Source organism: Etheostoma cragini, chromosome 21, assembly GCF_013103735.1.
Source record: "Etheostoma cragini isolate CJK2018 chromosome 21, CSU_Ecrag_1.0, whole genome shotgun sequence".
Taxonomy (NCBI): Eukaryota; Metazoa; Chordata; class Actinopteri; order Perciformes; family Percidae; genus Etheostoma; species Etheostoma cragini.
The window spans coordinates 11018914-11037047 of NC_048427.1; the positions used below are offsets into that span (position 1 = coordinate 11018914).

Here is an 18134-nt window from a genome sequence, read left to right on the forward strand (position 1 = left end):
AATACAACTTCACTCTCTTCAGTGTGTTTAAAGATATCAGAAGCAGTGGAGTAATCATCACTGCACTTACTGGTAAGAGTTTTTTACACCTATTTTTTCCAATACATGTGCACATAATATTCCTGTTAATTCCCTATGTGTAGTTGTCCACCTTTGTTGTCCTTTTTCTGTTATGTCTATTTCTGTGCAAGTGCATTGAGAATGATGCAAAAAAATGGAGTGAGAAGTCTTGAAAGTACACACATATTTGTCCAATAAAGCTAATTCTAATGCTGATATACAGTATGTATATAGTAGAGCCAGGACAGAGCTTTGTAAAAATAAAATATGATATAAAGTTTCTCAGTAACAAAGGGATGTTGCTCACTTCATATTTTTTCAACTGTGGCTGAAAGAAAACTACGTTTTTCAATTAAAACTACTCAAAATATAATATTTTAGTGGTAATATTATTTTGTTTTTTAACAAGAATTTGTTACAGTTTCTTCTTCTCTGTGTCTTTTCACATTCTAGCACCTCGCAATGCAGAAGAGTTCAAGTCAGTTGACCAAACTGAGACCAGCATAACTCTGCAATGGCAATCAGTGAATGACATCCTCAACTATATCCTTAAGTTCAATGGAACAGAGAATGATGTACCTGCATCACCAGTATACGTGCAAAAAAAAACGGATTTGCTCTCAAGTGGGACTAAATACAACTTCACTCTCTTCACTGTGTTTAAAACTGTTAGAAGTAGCGGAGTGACGCACTCTGCAGCCACTGGTAAGATGTTTTACCTCGGATATAGGCCTACAACAAGAGCTAGGAGAGATCTCTGCAACATCTTATCTTAATTAAAGTGTTTTAAAGTTTTATTTTTTAAAGCAGGTTGTAATTTATTTTTGAATCAATAACTCACTTTACAGTCCCTCGAGGATTTGGCTGATGTTTTTTGAGATTTTTGCGGCCCAGAATGCCTGATTGATGTTGCGTGAGCTTATTTATAAATTGCAATGAAAGTTTTGTCTTGTTGCAATGGAGCTGTGGGAGACAGAAAGTTTTTTTTTTTGTATATTCTTCAAAAATAAAAAGGAAACTTGATTTGGGGTGAATAAAACTACTCTATGATGACTGTTGCTATGGTAACCAAAATGGCTCAGGATGTATGGAGCCAGATTTGTTTCTTTATTACAGGCGAGAAAATAAATGATCTGAGAGAAAAAAACATGTTTGAGAGAAAAAATTATCACACTGATAGAAACAACGTTTAAACATAAATTAGAAATTTCTAAAATGATTTCTGAGGGAAAAAAATCTCTCTCAAAATACTTTTTAAAACTCTCAAATGTATATTTTTTGCTATCAGTGTGAAAACAATTCTCTCAAAAAATAGGTTTGTCTCAAAAAAAATTTCTTCTCGCTCTCAAAACTTAAGTCTCTGCCGTGGATGGAATTTTGTTAACGTAAATATGTGGCCCCGCCCACAGTGAGAGAAAAATCTTGAGACAAGAACAAGAAATTGCATCGAGAGCAAAGACTTAGGTTTTGAGAGAGCGAAGAAAATCGTTTTAAGGGAAACACATTTTTTCACACTGAAAGTGTAAAAAATTTATTTGAGAGAGGTTTTTTTTCTTTCTCAGAGATAAAAATTTTTTTGTCTCAAATATTATAATTTTATGCCATTGGTATGAAAACTTTTTTTCTCAAATATTTTTTTCTCTCATTTAATGCTTTTTTTCTCTAAGATCATTTATGTAATAAAGAAACTAATCTAGCTCCATAAAGATGCTGCAAATGTTGGTATAATATGAAAATGGATTTAAGACAAAAAAAAACAATTTAATGAATTAATCAAATTTGAACATGTCTATCAGTGGCTTGTTGATCTTTACATTGTTAGTTCATTTCCTATCCTGACCTGGCCTGGGACACATTCATACGGTTTCATGAAGTAGGCCTACTTATTGAACTTATAATAACGAGCTTAGCTGTACGTCTAATCTTCGGTTTTTCCTGCATCCACCATGTGTGTTTGTGTGTGTGTGTGTGCGAAATCCTGGAGGGACTGACTTACATTGAAATCTTCTTCCAGCTCCTAGAAATGTGAATAATTTGACTATGTTGACTCAAAATGAGAGCAGTATAACTCGGATGTGGGATAAGGCTGACAACATCTCGACATACTTCCTACAATATGACAAGAGAAGTTCAATTGAGCTCAAGAGCAACACATCAATTACCCATGTGGTCTCTTTGCTTAATGCTGGGACAAAATATACAGTAATTTCATTCTTATGACTTGCTTACTTTAACAAATAGTCACCCATCGTTTACCTAAGATGAAACTCCCAAAAGATATAGGATTGAGAGGAACTAATGCTCATTGACATTGCATTGTACTACCTTTCATATTCCATTATGTAATACAATGGCCCATCCTCAGGTGAGTGTATGTTTTTGAAATCCATTCAGTATTTTTGTGTGTGTGTGTTTTCAGTTCCCTCAATGGTGGCTTTGGTCAACGTGACTGAACGCTCTGTGAACAGCATAACCCTGATGTGGACAAAAGAGAAAAAAGACTGGGCCTACTTTGTCCAAATTAATGAAGAAAATTCCAAACTTCTCCCAAATACAGCTATGAATGATGTGTTCTATCCAATCACATCTCTTAAGCCTGGAACAGAGTATACATACAGCGTGATCACAACGTTCTATGATCTTAACAGCACTGCTTACAAAGGCTTTACAGTAACAGGTATACACAACTTCTTTCTTACAAACTCAAAAAAGTTTTGTCAATGGATATCTTTTAATATGAATAATAACATGTTATAATATATTTAAATGAACAAAGTCCTCATTTTGGAAAAGTATTATTTTGGTAAAATTATTTTCTAACTTTGACAAATCAAAGCTTTTCTGTCTGCAATTATTTTCTCATTTATCCCAGCCATAAACTGTACCAATGTAGCCTGGCGTGTTACTAACTCATCGATCCAAGGACTGATTAAAGGCTTGTTCTCGAATGCCACAGCCACCAACCAATCACAAACTCATGTCAGTCTTGGAGGTGAAAATGTGTCCTTTAGCGGCCTTTACCCTGGTGCGACCTATGAAGTGTCTCTTGCGTACGAAAGAGATTCAACATTCTTTCTGCAGTGTAGCCACAACCTCACTATCTGTAAGTATTCCTCTTTCAATTCTATATCTTTACTAACACAATCTTTCTTAATCTATATTTTGGGAATAACATTTTCAAAGCATTTTAACCGGAAGGTAATTTGTGTATCATTCATTTACTGCATTAGTTTTTTTTAAGTAAAAGCAAAAAGCCAAAAATTACTCACTCTTCTCAATACTCGTTTCCAAAAGAAAAATTAAAAAAACGAATAACAACTTGTTTTTCAAATTTCCGATGTGCTCAAATGAAAAATTAAAAAAAGAGTTTTTCATCCAATTTTAAGTGATGCAAATTGCATGACCCGGATGTGACCTCTACTAGGACACTATCAACACATGTATGAACAGAGGGTCCGCTATTAAACTATTAAAAAAGAATTAACATTTTAATGAAAACCAAATCAGTAAACACAATGAAACACAGAATCTCTCCAACATATTTCTATACAGTGATTTATCAGGTTAAACAACCCTTTTGTTACAACGCTACTGGAAATGTGTGGATCACATCAGCTGTGCAGGGGACACGGCACAAGATTAAAAAATAGCCACATAATATGAATACAGTTGGATTATAACTTTTATTTTGTTTGTAACCGTAGTTAGAAAATTTAAACATTAAACTGAAGGGTTTTATTTAATGTCAAATTATTGGTACTTGATGCCTACTGGTCTTTTGACAGCCATTTCCGAAGCAGTGGGAATCTCTGTATGCGTTTTGCCATTGCCATTTATTGATTGTTTCCTTCTTTTAATTGATTGATTCATTAAGTGGCTATAAAAGGTTCAAACAAAATGAAATGGCGAAAAGTACCAAACACAGAATGGCAGAATGTGACTTAACCAACTAATTATCATTATAGTTTTTCAAGATAAGTTTCTGTATGGTTTCTTATTGTATGTTAAAGACATATTTCCACTTGTTTTACTCAGATCCTCCATATGTACGTGGTCACTGTGAGTACTGGGCAGCGGGCTATTCTGTCTCGGTTGTCTGGAATGAACCGGAAGGTGTGTGGACTTCAGTGGAAGTGAGCGTGAGTGGGGAAACTCACACAGTGAATAGAAATGTGGAACGGCAGCTCATAATTTCTGGATTCCTACCGGCCAGAACATATGAGGTGTCTTTAGCTTCACTGTCTGGGACTGTAAGGAGTTTGGACCCATTCGTTTTTTTGTGTCTTACTGATCCAAGAGGTGAGTCAATATGACTGTTTTACTTTTTAGGAATACCATTTCAGAGTGATGTAAAATTTTAACAATATATTCTCACATGTTCCTGATTATTGTGCAGTTCGGCATCAATAATATGACTTGCTTGTTGTTTTTGGTGTCTACTGCATCTAGTGTATGTTGGTATGCTACAAAGAACTTGATCTTGTTTTTACTCCCTGCAGGAGTCATTGCTGGGTCGGTATTTGCTGTGCTGCTTTTTGGTGTCCTGGTCTGTCTGGTTGTCTTTATTTTTTGGAAAAGACCAGATATCATCAGGTGGGTGCTGCCTCAGTGACTGAGTTTCCCTGTATGTACTCAATTGGACTCAACCCTTCTTTTTGTCCTTTCCACAGCAGAAAAAAGGCATTCATTGGTGGTTCCAGAGAATCCAATAAAAAGTTCAAGTAAGTATACGTTTCTTCATATCTTCATAGTCCACACCACTGTCAATCTACAATGCAGTGAAAAGAGAAAATTGGGTCTTGTATAATTACAGAAATTTAGTAGGTTAAGCATACGTGAAAATATACTGTGTATACAATGAACTTTGATATTTGTGTATGTCCATTGTCTTACATATCGTCTTACATTAATTCTACATTTTATTTGCCAGAGCTATTTCTGTGGCAAAGTTTCCAGACCACTTCTACCAACTAAGTATGGACGAGAACAGAGGTTTCAGCCAGGAATATGAGGTGCATTGAATAATCAAATTATATTTTGTCCTTCCTCTTCTAGCTTTCTGTTTGTTTGTACATGACCATACAACTGTGCATGTATACTGTAGTGGTGTTTTTTTTTTAATTGCCTTTCTATTGACCTTTGTCTCAGTCATGTCGTGTCATCTGCAAACTTCCTTTCAGAGCCTTGTTCCTGTTGGCACAGAGCAAACACGAAAGGTGGCTATTTTACCTGAGAACAAACCGAAGAATCGTTTCAACAATGTCCAGCCATGTAAGCCTGTCCTCTGACTAGCTATCAGGAGCAATGGAGACTCACAAAATATTCCAAATCTACTGACTCATATTAACCAATGTCTACTTTGTTGGGGTGCTTGGCAGTTACACCCTCTTTGGTTTTCTAATCCTAGATGACTGGTGTCGGGTGAAGCTAACTACATCCAATCCCAATAATACCTCTGACTACATTAATGCCAGTTACATGCCAGTAGGTATTACTTGTAACAGTCGAAGGGCAGATTTGATAAGCTTCATTTATTAGCTTGTGAAGTTTCCACATTTGCAAGTAATTGGTTCCTAACACACCTGCACATGAACATACATTTTAAGTCCAACATTGTGTGCAGACTTTGTGTGATTTCATGAGGACAAAATTGTGTTTTTTTTCATTCTAAGCAATGTAGGACATCTGCAATATAGATCCGTACAAATACTAACTCTGACAATCGCTTCTCAGGGCTACAACAGCAAAATAGAGTACATTGCAAGTCAGGGTCCTCTGCCCTCCACAGTCAATGATTTCTGGAGGATGATCTGGGAACAAAAGGTGAAAGGCATCGTCATGGTGACCAACTGCACTGAGGGAGGACGGGTGAGTCAGCATTAGGAAGATTTGAGAATGTTTTATTTTCAGAATATATGGGGATGTACAAACTTAAATTAGTAAGTTATTTTGAATCATTTGCTCTTGTAGCTAGTGTTGTCAAATGGTGACAGTTTACGTGTCCTATTGTGGACCCAATTCTTTTTTATAACTTTTTTCGGTTCCTACAAAGAACTGTTACAGATCTTGGGCTGATGTTCATTGACACTTATTGCATTACATTAAAACAATGTTTAATTCAATAACCTATTTTCTTTTTTCCTTTTTCCTAGACTAAGTGTGAACGATACTGGCCTGCAGACCGCAACCCTTGCCCTTACGGAGAGCTGACAGTCACCATCAGATCTGAGCAGCAGAAGCCTGACTGGACACTGAGGGAATTTAGGGTGAAACATGTACGAAACATCTCTAAAATGTTGATGGTTTAACTAAAAAAATGGGTATTCATATTTGTCAAAGTCACAAAGCTCAATGGCATGTATCATAAGAGAATCCAATTTGAATTGGTACACATTTTTAAAGAGGATAAACCTCAAAGACTTTGTCTGCTATATTGGTTTAAAACATAGACTTACTGTATCGTCTTTACAGATAAACCACTTAGAGGAGCGCACAGTGAAACATTTTCACTTCACTGCCTGGCCTGACCATGGAGTCCCACAGGGCACAGATGTCCTGATCCAGTTCAGAGGACTGGTGAGACAGCACATAGAGAGAGAAGGGGATGGAGCTCCAACTGTGGTTCACTGCAGGTACAGAATGAGGTCTTGTTTAGTCTGGAGTGAGGTCAACAAAGTGTGGTCAACTGAATAGCTTACTGTTATTATACATGCATGAATTTTAAGTGAAATCTCAGCTATTATAACTTTCACTGACTTTGTAACAAAATGCTCAGGAGAAAAAACTGTAACGTTACTGGTGAGTGATATCTATCTAAAGTTAAAAATCAACTTTAAAACCATCAGGACCACCTGACGATGACCAACATACCTGGACACTAACTGCTCTCCTTTTGCTGTCTCTCGCTTTTAGTGCTGGAGTCGGGAGGACAGGCACCATCATTGCCCTGGATGTGTTGCTTCAGCAGCTAGAGAAAGAAAGAGCCGTGGGCATCCATGGCTTTGTTCACAAGATGAGACTGAGCCGACCATACATGGTACAAACAGAGGTAAATCTGATCACATGACGCCACTTCAGGCTGTTACCACTTCCTTAGTTAGGTACCCGTTGTTATAGTTGGGTCTCTTGATTTTTAGACACACGTTGTGATATAGTACAAATACTGATGCTATAGATTTCCATGTAGTTTCCTTCCTTACTGAACATAGGTCTGAAATTTTCTACTTTTCTATCATTCCATTTAAACTTTTACAAGTCAAATCTCTTACAAAATATTTATAAAAGAAATACTAATTTCACATTAACATAGGTCTCACTGCACTGTGTTATATGCACGTTATACATTGTATATGTACATTCTTTGTGACGCTGAATTGTAAGTCCAAACACAAAAGCTTAGCCTACATTAGGAAACTGACGCTTGTAATCATACAAGGAAGCGTCAGCCTTAATAGCGTGATCGTTAACACTCTACGCTCAGTTCTGCTTTTAAATTGACCAGCAAATTTGTTTTCAGTCCCAGTACGTTTTTCTGCACCAATGTATCATGGACTGTCTGCCAAATGAGAAGACTGAAGAGCACATATATGAGAATGCAGACATGATCTACGCCAACGCAGACATGATCTACGCCAATGCCACTGCACTCCGAGAACTTCGTACAACATATGCCTAAACTAAACAGGATTGCTAGTACTGAAATCTTTTATGCACTCAATGAAAAACCTTATAAATTATACATGTGGTATTTTGTTATATAAATCATAAATATGAAAAACATTTTTTTTATATTTACTGTACAGGCATAGCTCTTCATTTTATTTAACTTGTAAATTTCTGTTCCTTGAATCTATAAAGTGTATTATTTTTATTATGTGACAGAAACACTGCAGATGACAAATTACATTTATTAAAAATAAGAAATGTAGGTAGAAAAGAATAATGTTCCATTTGTTTAAGAAATAAAATGTTTTATAAACAAAAATACCTTAACGTGTTTTTACAAAGTCAAGTCAAGCAAACGAGATGAAAAACCCAGTATACTGCCACATTTACAAATCTGTGTCAAAATGACAGAACAGCAACAAACATCTAAAATCTTGCATGATTACATGGGTTTTCAGGTCCAACATTCGTTCATAATGTACATTGACTATCTGTTGCCTACTAGTGTTGAAATCATACAAACTGCTTAGATGTCCTCTTTGGTGACATCTATACTCGGTGGGTCCTTGCTACTGGAGGCAACAGAGAAGATACTATTCATGAGTTCCTGTCTGGCTTTTAAGGCCTCTGGGTTGTCGTCCGGCACTGCACGCTGCTTGCCTGGATGCAGGGGCTCGATCTTACCAGCTACAGGCGGGGGAGGGACTGAGAACTTCTTAGCAATGTTGTGCAGGACACTGCACGTCTTGATAATGTTGGACTTCTTGTCCAAAGAGTCTTCCTGTGCAAAACCAAGTTGCATCAGGCACCTGAAACGCCTCTTCATGGAGCCGAGCGTTGTCCGCATGACGTCGTGGATCCTCATGTGGGCATTATTAAAGCGGATCTCAATGTCATTGGCAGGTTCTGACACGGGAGTCAAGACGTGTTTACTTAAGTGGTAACCTTTCCCACCTTTGGAGGAAGACAGGAGAGAATGGGATTAATAAAAACTAAGCACGTAGTATGTATTGTCAAGGGTACAAACCAGCCTTGCAGTGTCCAGTCTGCAAGGAATTCATGACACAAAACTGAGAAACTAAATCTGCTCTTAAGAAAATTGCATGATTAAAACAGAAGGTGTGTGCTTTTACAGAAAATATAAGGCAGTCATATTTAAAACTAAAAGGATTTATAATCAAATGAACAGAACATATAGAAGTGATTCTTCTATGACTGCATTGCATGAATTGTTACATAATGCTAGTGGCACTCTATCAGTGGTGCATGGTGCAGTGATGGAGTAGGCTCCTTGAGTCCTGGACTTTGACTCCAGTCTCTATTTTCTGGACTCGTGACTTGATCTTGGACTAGAGGATATATAAAATCGGACATTAGCATTCAGGAAAAAAGGACTCAGGCGTTGGATGGAGTTTCTGACTAAATAGGCTATACGCTTTTTTTTTCCTGTTTTGGGCTCCAAGACCGGTCGGGAAGCAGCTGAAAACTCAGAGAAATGTTCCCCGGAACGTGAATTACGCCAAAACGGATTTTACACCCAATGCTAGAAAGTGCCCGGCTAAATGTTTAGGAAAAAAAGTCAGTAAATTAACTCCCTTTGTTATTGTGACAGTGGTGTCATTTGGTTTAATGTAGACCCTTTCACCATTATATCACCTCTTTAAAAAAGGTGCAAGGGTGGAGAAATGTAGGCACTCACTCAACCTTGATGACTCGACTAAAACGCTGGTTTGGTGTAGTTATGACAATCATGTTAGTGTTAGTGTTCTTATCCTTGGAAACAGTAATTTGAGAAAATCTGCTTTAGCTTTATCCAGACAGTTTCAACCAAATTTTCTCTTGATATAAAGTGGAAAGATCTGGAAGAAGTTAGTGAGTGGACCTTGAGTTTAGAAGTCAAAATTGAGTATTATACTCAAAAAAATTGTTATTGGTGGCATGACGTCATAAGCTACAAAGCAAAGTAGCAGTGTTTGTCAATGTTCTGTATGACTTGACAAGGCGGTAAAGGTGTGTGTGCTTATGGTACTGAAATGTAGTAATTGTCTTTAAAGTGCAAGGGGAAGAATACGAATTATAACATCCAAACAGGAGGTCACCATTCTTGTTTTTTCCCCATTTTTTGTACAGCTTACCAATAACCCTGTAGGGTCCGTGCAGGTCCTCCTCCATTTCCCTGCCTTTGAACGACGTCTCCCACATTTCCTGCTCAATCGTGCTGCCCACACAACATTTTTCAACACTCAGTATGTTTCCGTCGGAGTCGCATATGATCTGGCTCACCACGGATGTGTAGCCGAAGGTGTTGACAAAAGACCTGAAAGAGTCCTTCTCGTATGGAGAAGCTCTGATCTTGAAGTGAGCAGGAGCCAGGACGCCCAGCACCTTAGGGATCCCGCACAACTTCTCAATCCTGCGGGCGACATTGGCTCTGGCTTCCTGGATTTGGGGGAATGAGATGAACGTCTCGTACATGCCCGCAATGATCCTGGAGACATCGGAAATGATCACGAGGCACTCCGTCTGGCTCTGTCCGAATCTCTGTGCGATGTCGGCGGAGAAGACTCCATGTGCGTAATAGTTGAGCGCCACCATGACCGTCGCGTCCACGGACAGGGCGGGTTTCTTCAGAGCGACGCTCTTCATGCGGACGCGGACAGTGTCTGTGATGAACGCGATGCAGGGTCTGGTGAGGTGGAACATCTTGAACAAAGCTTCATCGTCGAACTCGTCGAAACAGGTCGGAGCCGCACAGTCCACTTCTTCATGTCCGAGGAGCTCCTCCTGGACCGCGAGCCACACAGGCAGAGCGAAGGCCATTCGTGTACTGTTACTGCAGCAGTACGGTTAAATAAATACACCTTTAACTCCGGCATTAAAGTTCCTACAAAAGGTTACAGGATAAAAGATAAACCGTAGCCATCGGTATCATGCAGAACCATGGACGCACGGTCTTCTTCTGGTTGTTGAGGCAGTCTGCACACCTGTTCTTTCTCGCCACCCAGTGGACAAGAATGGTTTTGCACAGATAGAACAGACTTCTAGACAAGTTAGAAGAAGTGCTATTTGCCCTCAGTTAAATTACATGACATTCTTCAGATTATCACAAGTGGGAACCCTATAATAAAGGGTGAATGAATAGTATCTATAAAATGAGTTATGTGTCAGGAAAAGCAGGTACCACGCTATAATAAATCAAATAAAAAACACATACTTGAGCCCTTAATTGCAGATCAGTGGTACAGGTTGTGATTTAGACCAATCAGATACATTTATTTTACTATAAAATCTTAACTAGTGCTATGCCGGTTAATAGCGAATTGTAAATCGTTATTAACACACAAAAGGACAACATTTTGTGTGTAAATCAGAAAGAAAAGTACATTCTTTGAGTGCATTTTCACCCAATGTTCCATTGTTCCCGGATAAATAAATAAATAGAATTTTTCCTTTATAAACAAAAGGTCAAAATTTACACCAAACTAAATCCCGTGCAGCTCCACCTCTACTCTGCATCCATCTAAAATCAGTTCCTGTTTGTTATAGCTCGGGCGACAAATAGAACATTTTGTTGACTTCACTGATGGAAACATCTTTCAGTCTGGGTATTCCTCCCTTGTGGCAGTCTGTTGTCCTCTGGCCTTGAGCGTACACATCTGTGACAGAAAGTAAATATTAAAGGGGGTTAGGGTTCCTATAAACATTGGAGAGTTTTCTTATGTTGTTTGGCCTGACAATAGCAATTATTTACAGGATCTCTTGTTTTGGTGGAACGTTTACATTCAAAAGGTTGTTTTAGTCGTGCAACAGAAAACTCAGATTGGACAGATAGCTGCCTGGACTGATCTGAGGAGCAGTTAAATCGAACAGAGTTAAGAACACCAACACAAAGAAAGCGGAATGCGATGGACATCTGGCCGAAAAAAGAGGGGCATCCAGCGGTATCTGAACAATCCCAGAAGTGGAATATAGCTATATTTAGACAAGGTATTTTATAATCTAATTGTAGCACTAACTACTGAATAAGGGGGCCGATAATGTTGCCATACTGGTGCATTGTCACCTAACCAGTAGTAGTGCGGCAACATCCTCACCTGTGATGATGTCAATGGAGTCAAGTGGAGCTGTGTTGTTCATGTTCACTCCAAACAGCAATACCGCTGTGATCACTATTGCAACCAGCAGATAGATTGGAACAGCGAGGGCCCAATATCTGCCCAACAAAGAAAAAAGTTTCAGTTAACGGGTCATTAAAATTGTATTGTGGTATGTGTATTTCCTGAGGTTCACTATTTTATTTAAAAGTCAAGAGAGGGGACTGATTTTTGGATAACTACAATCTGGTCAAAGGTTTCTACTTACTTTTGAGGCCAGTAAGTGAGCCCTATTGAATGAAGCCACTCCTCTGGTATGTACGCCCACAGGCAAAACAGAACTGAAGAGAATAAAGCAAATGTCATATTGCCGTCAACGACGCACACAAGCACACGCTTGTCATCTTTAACATATGCTGACTGTATTTTATTTAAAAGGAAAGATGGCCTACTTTCCACAGTAAGTCCCAGATAAACAGTAAATCAAATTGTTGTTATATTAGCAGCTATTTCTGAATTGATCTCAAGCAAAAAAAAAAACTCAAAATGTCAAAAACATGCAACAATGGCCACAGATTAGGAGTCTCAACCTCATTTCTTTTTTTAATTCTGTTCTCATGGCAATTGTTTGCCCAATGGAATCTTTTTGTTTGTGTTTATTTATTTAACAGGGACAATGCTCAATCAACAGCACTGTAAAGGAGACAGATTTAGCTCAGCAGACTTATTTATATCTGTTGTCCATGGGCCAGTTCGAAAATGGCAACTTAATATAAATTAAATACAATAAAATTACATGTAAAGAGCAACATAAAAAAACAGACAAGGTAAAACAAGTGACACAAACAGCATTCAACAAGCAACATAAGACAAATCTGCAGGCAGCAAAAGGCAACATTCAGCAGTCTAATGAGCACATATCTGGTTACTAATGGGCCCCTTCTTCAGCTGATCAACGCAACAACACCTAGTATGTGTTCAATGTTTTTACATTTAAAAAAATGCCATTCAATTCACTCATGTGACTGTCACTGTTGGATTTTCCATTTTAATTAGACATGTTTAACACTTTAATACTGGAAGAGTGAAATGAGAATACTTACAGAAGCCGAACTGGGAGCCGAGGAAAAGGACAAAGCCGTAAATGGCCCTCTCAGGGACAGGAGAGGGAGAGGTGGCCCCCATTCTCTGGACCCACAAGTTCACAACAGACCGAGAAAGGCACCACTACAACTGTCACCATTCAAAGACTAGTTATATTTATATAGCTTCAGTCCCAAAGTTAGCTGGACTTACACTTTATAAATACGTATACTTTGCTTTATCTAGCTAACAGCTAACATTAATAACTTTAGCTAGCTAACGTTAGCAGCCCGAGAGAATCTCTCTGAGAATGTTTCTGTCAACATATACTGAGAGCTTTGGTTATTTACCAAGATGTCCTCGAGAAATACGTCACTATGCGTCCAAAATGAGACTAAAGACTACGTAAAATCAACCCGTTAAACTCAAAATTGCAAAAAAAAAATTCTCCCAATTTGTTCATGCTGTTAAACGTCCTCGATATTTGGTCCCGAATGATTTTCGGTCCGATGTGAAACGTTTGGCACAAAACGAGTTTCCGCGTTTGGAATAAGAAGCAAAAGCAAAGCAACTTTTTAATGTATTAACATATAAATTGGAGTTAATTTGAGCTGAAAACGGCAACATAGTCGTTGATATGGTTTAGTTTATTTACTTTTTGTTACGATTTGTTGTTTGTTGTTTTAACCGGACACATTTGGCTGCTGCACATCTCGGAAATATACAGTTCAGCATGGCTTCGCAGCACCTGAAGGCAACTGATCAATTTTCTCAGCAGTCAAGGAAACCTTCCTAACAAATACTCAGGTCGGTGCGACCACACGGTAAACGTACTTATTTGTTGGTGAGAAGGCGTAACTTACTCTATTTTTTAACGTTACCTGGTAACTAGCTAAATGTTGAAGCTGTGACGGTCCAGCGTGGCTGAGCACGGTTAGCAGACTTTAACCAAAGAATGCAAAATATTTCACCGAATGTGGCCATGATGTCACAGGCGAAGGCAAAGAAAAAAGACTTCACTGCTAAAACAAAACAGCCCAAGTCCACAGAGAAAATAATCACGTCGAAAAAGAAAAGGAAACGTTGGATGGAAGAGAAGTTTAAAAATATAAAGCCACTACCCAAGACCTCCAAGACCCCCAAAAAAGCTCAAGCTCAGCAAGCCGTACCTCCGAAAGACAGCCGGCAGTTCTCTGCTAACTGGAAGGCATTACAAGAGGTTAGTCTTTAAAAGAGTTTCTGGAGCTCGCCAACATGTCACATTGTGTGCTTTTATTCTAAACCGTGCTCATCTTTCCCCAGGTGTTGAAGGCCAGTCAGCCAGAGAAGAAGGAGCCTGCGGCACCAAACCCTCCCAATGGGGCTCTGCAAAAACACGAGCCTAAAGAAAAAGCTTCTCAAAATAGTCCCAAGAACAATGTCTCTCCCAGATGTAAAGTGTCTCTCCCAGACAAAAAAGTGCAACACAAAACTGCTCTTCCAAAAAGTATTTCCCCTAAGGGCTCACCGGGGAACTCAAAGGTTCCAGCTGTCCCGGAGACAAAACAGTCTGCTGCTCCAAAAAGGAAAAAGGACAGCGGGAAGTCAGGCAGTGAGCAAGCAGCCAAGAGAAAGAAACGTGAGGTGGAAGAGAGGAAACCTACGGAGTGAGTATACTCAGAACTAAATTCTGCTGTTGATGAGGAATCGTGGCTGCTAACTTCATTTTGATGTGTTATTGCAGAGCGGACCTTTGGTTCGATGACGTGGACCCTGACGACATTGAGGCAACAGTGGGAGCAGAGGCGGCGGAGATCATGAGGAAGAAGCAGGGCATTCACCAAAACAAGGACACAGAGAGCGCCCTGGTCAAGGAGAAAGCCTTTGATGGGTGAGTGAGGACAAAGTCAGAGTCATTTTGTCGCCACATTAAAGCGCTACAAGAGTTCATGTCAAACTGGCAGAGTTTATAACTGAGAAATCGAATCGGTTACAAGTTGCAACCTGAATGCAGCATTGCTACCAGTCTAGCTGCAGTGTTGTCCGTGCCTTTTCTTTTTTAAAAGGCCCATTCTGCGGGTTTTTTTATATATATTTTAGTGCATAACATAGCCAGCAAAGATAAATGTCACAGGATAGACAGACAGGAACAAATTGTTTTACTAGAGTCTAACTCTTTGTATGTGTACACATACTATTCCAATAAAGCTGATTCTGAGGGACAAAATCAGAGACAACAGTTCTTCCTCAGGCAGGCTGACGTAATAGTGACAACTGTCCTCTCTTATCGCCCTGTTTGCCGTTGGCCAACTCTTAGCCTCACCAAAGCCGTGGCCATCGATTGTGAGATGGTGGGAGTCGGTCCTGATGGAGAGGACAGCATCTTGGCTCGCGTGTCCCTCGTGAACCACTTTGGGAAATGCATCTACGACAAATACGTGAAACCCACAGAGAAGGTGACGGACTACAGGACAGCCGTCAGTGGCATCCGACCAGAGGACATCCGAGATGGTGAGTCTCGGTGGTAGATTTGAACCTTGTGTTGTCTTTCCGTCAATATTGAAAATCAACACTTTTGCTGAGGCTTTTTTTCTTTTCTTCTATGTTTAACTTTCCTATGTTTTTGTCCCTTATTTCATCACTTTTGTTCAATGTTTGTCACACTTTAGTTTTACAGTTATTTATTGGATAATCAGACTGGAATATGTAAACTTGTCAAAACCACTTCAATTGTTTTCAAATGCTATAAAATTGAATAAGACACCCCCAAAATGAATGAAAGTAGAGATTTGTTCTTGCCAAAGAGCATTGTGGGGAATCAATCATGTTATTTTGGGTAGTTAAAAAGAACATTAATATAGGAAAACGGGTCAATTTGACCCAAAGACAACGTCTGGGTTAATGAACAATAAACTATGATATGAGAATCTGAAACAAATAATTGCTTAAAAAAAATGTTCACGTCTTGTTAGACCATAACTCATTATCCATGCTCGCCTCACTGCAGGAGAGGATTTACAGACCGTGCAGAGAGAGGTTGCCGAGATCCTGCAAGGCAGACTTGTGGTTGGACACGCCATACACAATGACCTCAAGGTAGCCCGGATGTCATATCTGAGAGGAAACTACAAACATTTTCAAAATAAATTCAAGCACTTGTAAACCAAACTCCCATTTCAGATTTTACTCTTGGATCATCCAAAAAAGAAAATCCGGGACACTCAGAAGTACAAACCTTTTAAGAAAGCTGTTAAGGTATTTCAATCACTTTAAAGTTGACATACCATGTGCCGGGGAACCCCTCAACCCAATTCTCACAATCTGTGTTTTTTGTTTTTCTTCTATTGTCTTTCAGAGTGGTCGACCCTCCCTGAAACTCCTCTGTAGAGAAATACTCAACGTGAAGGTCCAACAGGGTGAACATTCATCTGTAAGTCATCAACACAAACATCTCAACTTACTGTTTCCAATCTGACACATTCACACCCACCTTGAAAACAATGACGTAATAATGCAAAGCCTTTCAATGACATTAAAGACTGGAAAACTAAATTACAAGGAATACCTATCATAGCATGTAAAATGTAGCATCTGGGACTGATCTCCCCCCCCCCCCCTCTTCTTTCACTGTCCACCAGGTCCAAGACGCTCAGGCCACCATGAGGCTCTACACAATGGTTAAAAAACAGTGGGAAGCAGAGATTAAAGCGAGTCGCAACAACAAAGACTCATCCAAGAAGAGTGCGAGAAAGCCCAAGTTTCCCAAGAACAAGAATCTCACGGGTCTATGAATTTAGAAGACATCTTCAAAAGAACAGGTTGTCTCTGGATTAGAGCAGCCCTGACTCAATGAGGTTTGGAAAGATATCCACTAAAAGTGTTTGACAGGAGGCTCGCCAGTCAACACATTCCAGGAAGGGAAAGACTTGATTGTTTGTGCCAACATTCACATAAAGCCAAGAGTGTTCTGCTCGAGTATCCCAGACTTTGCCTCACACATGGATTGCAACATCTGAGAGATAACGGAGCTTTTACTTACACTGATCCTTACAGCCATTTCTTCAAATATTCCCACAACATCCTTTTCCCGAGAGTCGGAGGCAGGTGTTTAAATCACAGTTTAATCTCCGGAGTGCTCATGAGAACTGAATCGTTTTTCCATTAGCACGCAGTCTGTTATTGTAGCGTGACGGTTCCATATACATTGTTTTAGATCTTTGGTTTCTCATGACCTGGTTTGTAGTGAAGGGATTCCTGGTGGCCTTACATTTACAAAAAAGTAATAACTTATTTTTGTGTAACTATATTGCAATTATTGTATATAGCTAGGCTACATCTCCTTTTTTGACAACATGGCAACAATTCTTTTTAACAGCTTTATGGAGTAATATAAAGACATCCAAAATTCCTTCTGTAAGATCTTTGACTGACATGGCAACAAAATAAAACCTGCTAGTTGAGTGTTCCTCATTTGCATACTTAAACATTACAATTTCAGAAAAATGTGTAATACAAAAAATGGTCTTAATGTAGGTGATCAGTTGGGAAGTTTTTTGGTGAAATCAATTAACCCTTGTGTCTAACCTTAATAGATCATAATGTCAGAATTTACCAGGTAGATCAGATGATCATGATCATCTTTACAATGAACATGGCTATCAAATAAAAAGGCCTAAAGTACTCACTCAGGAACAAAGGCCAACACCTTGATTGTCCTCCATTGAAGTGCAAACTGAAACAACTGGGACACTCATGCACCTGTGTCAGCTGGCCCATTAGGCCTGTAATCAGCACACCTGGGCCTGTGCTGCCTCTACTTTAGAAGCATCCAGTGTTTCCTGCTTCAAATGCTAGTGTACTTTCTTGCCTTTCTTCTCAGAAGGAAAACGGACCCTGCCCAGGTTGTCTGAATATACTTTTATTATCAGAAAGACTTTGTTAAACATGTTTTAATCATGATTTTAATTGAATCCAGTGTTGTTTTGGACAATCTCATCCATGCCGGAATTGCGGTGGTTTTAATGTGGTGATGAGATTGTGGTGCGATGACTCCTCACTGGATTCTCCCTACTGGATGTGCAGCCAAATATCGTCTCCCCGTTGAGGTTAAACACTTAAAGACAAGAGGAAGAGTCAGAAGAAGATAATACGATGCAGAGTAGATTTGTTAGATTATAGCATATTGCTATCGCGTTATCTTAACTTTACAATTTCTTTCAATAGAGTGCACATGTGTGTTGTTATGCTCAACAC

General features: G+C 39.1%; 4 protein-coding genes across 6 annotated transcripts in view; 2 read left to right on the top strand and 2 right to left on the bottom strand.

Annotated features, from left to right (window-relative positions):
- Positions 1–7990, top strand: part of LOC117936994 (receptor-type tyrosine-protein phosphatase H-like) — a 13409-nt gene extending 5419 nt beyond the window's left edge. For both annotated transcript variants that reach the window (XM_034860594.1, XM_034860595.1), the window contains 14 exons: positions 514–765; positions 2480–2737; positions 2933–3163; positions 4096–4359; positions 4560–4653; positions 4731–4781; positions 4991–5072; positions 5241–5331; positions 5468–5544; positions 5794–5928; positions 6213–6335; positions 6532–6692; positions 6973–7108; positions 7577–7990. In XM_034860594.1, coding sequence (XP_034716485.1) covers positions 514–765; positions 2480–2737; positions 2933–3163; positions 4096–4359; positions 4560–4653; positions 4731–4781; positions 4991–5072; positions 5241–5331; positions 5468–5544; positions 5794–5928; positions 6213–6335; positions 6532–6692; positions 6973–7108; positions 7577–7735 — 2114 coding nt within the window. In that variant the 3' untranslated portion in view covers positions 7736–7990. The remainder of the gene's footprint in view (positions 1–513; positions 766–2479; positions 2738–2932; positions 3164–4095; positions 4360–4559; positions 4654–4730; positions 4782–4990; positions 5073–5240; positions 5332–5467; positions 5545–5793; positions 5929–6212; positions 6336–6531; positions 6693–6972; positions 7109–7576) is intronic.
- Positions 7952–10853, bottom strand: si:dkey-197c15.6 (putative nuclease HARBI1). Its single transcript, XM_034860605.1, has 2 exons — positions 9861–10853; positions 7952–8679 (listed from the first exon to the last, which is right to left on the bottom strand). Exons 1-2 carry the CDS (start codon positions 10543–10545, stop codon positions 8252–8254), a joined length of 1113 nt encoding a protein of 370 aa, XP_034716496.1. The 5' UTR covers positions 10546–10853; the 3' UTR covers positions 7952–8251.
- Positions 10854–10947: 94 nt separating this feature from the next.
- On the bottom strand, positions 10948–13389 carry pigp (phosphatidylinositol glycan anchor biosynthesis, class P). 2 transcript variants are annotated; one of them, XM_034860608.1, is made up of 5 exons: positions 13119–13389; positions 12923–13005; positions 12088–12160; positions 11820–11938; positions 10948–11381 (listed from the first exon to the last, which is right to left on the bottom strand). In XM_034860608.1, exons 2-5 carry the CDS (start codon positions 13002–13004, stop codon positions 11266–11268), a joined length of 390 nt encoding a protein of 129 aa, XP_034716499.1. In that variant the 5' UTR covers position 13005; positions 13119–13389; the 3' UTR covers positions 10948–11265. The 2 variants fall into 2 exon arrangements, with proteins under 2 accessions (XP_034716499.1, XP_034716498.1); XM_034860607.1 differs by having other exon boundaries at positions 12923–13007; positions 13253–13287.
- A 142-nt stretch (positions 13390–13531) lies between these two features.
- rexo4 (REX4 homolog, 3'-5' exonuclease) lies at positions 13532–17190 on the top strand. The gene is made up of 8 exons (XM_034860604.1): positions 13532–14121; positions 14205–14548; positions 14626–14772; positions 15199–15392; positions 15889–15977; positions 16062–16136; positions 16237–16311; positions 16520–17190. The coding sequence occupies exons 1-8, from the start codon at positions 13858–13860 to the stop codon at positions 16670–16672; spliced, it is 1341 nt and encodes a 446-aa protein (XP_034716495.1). The 5' UTR covers positions 13532–13857; the 3' UTR covers positions 16673–17190.
- Positions 17191–18134: the final 944 nt, after the last annotated feature.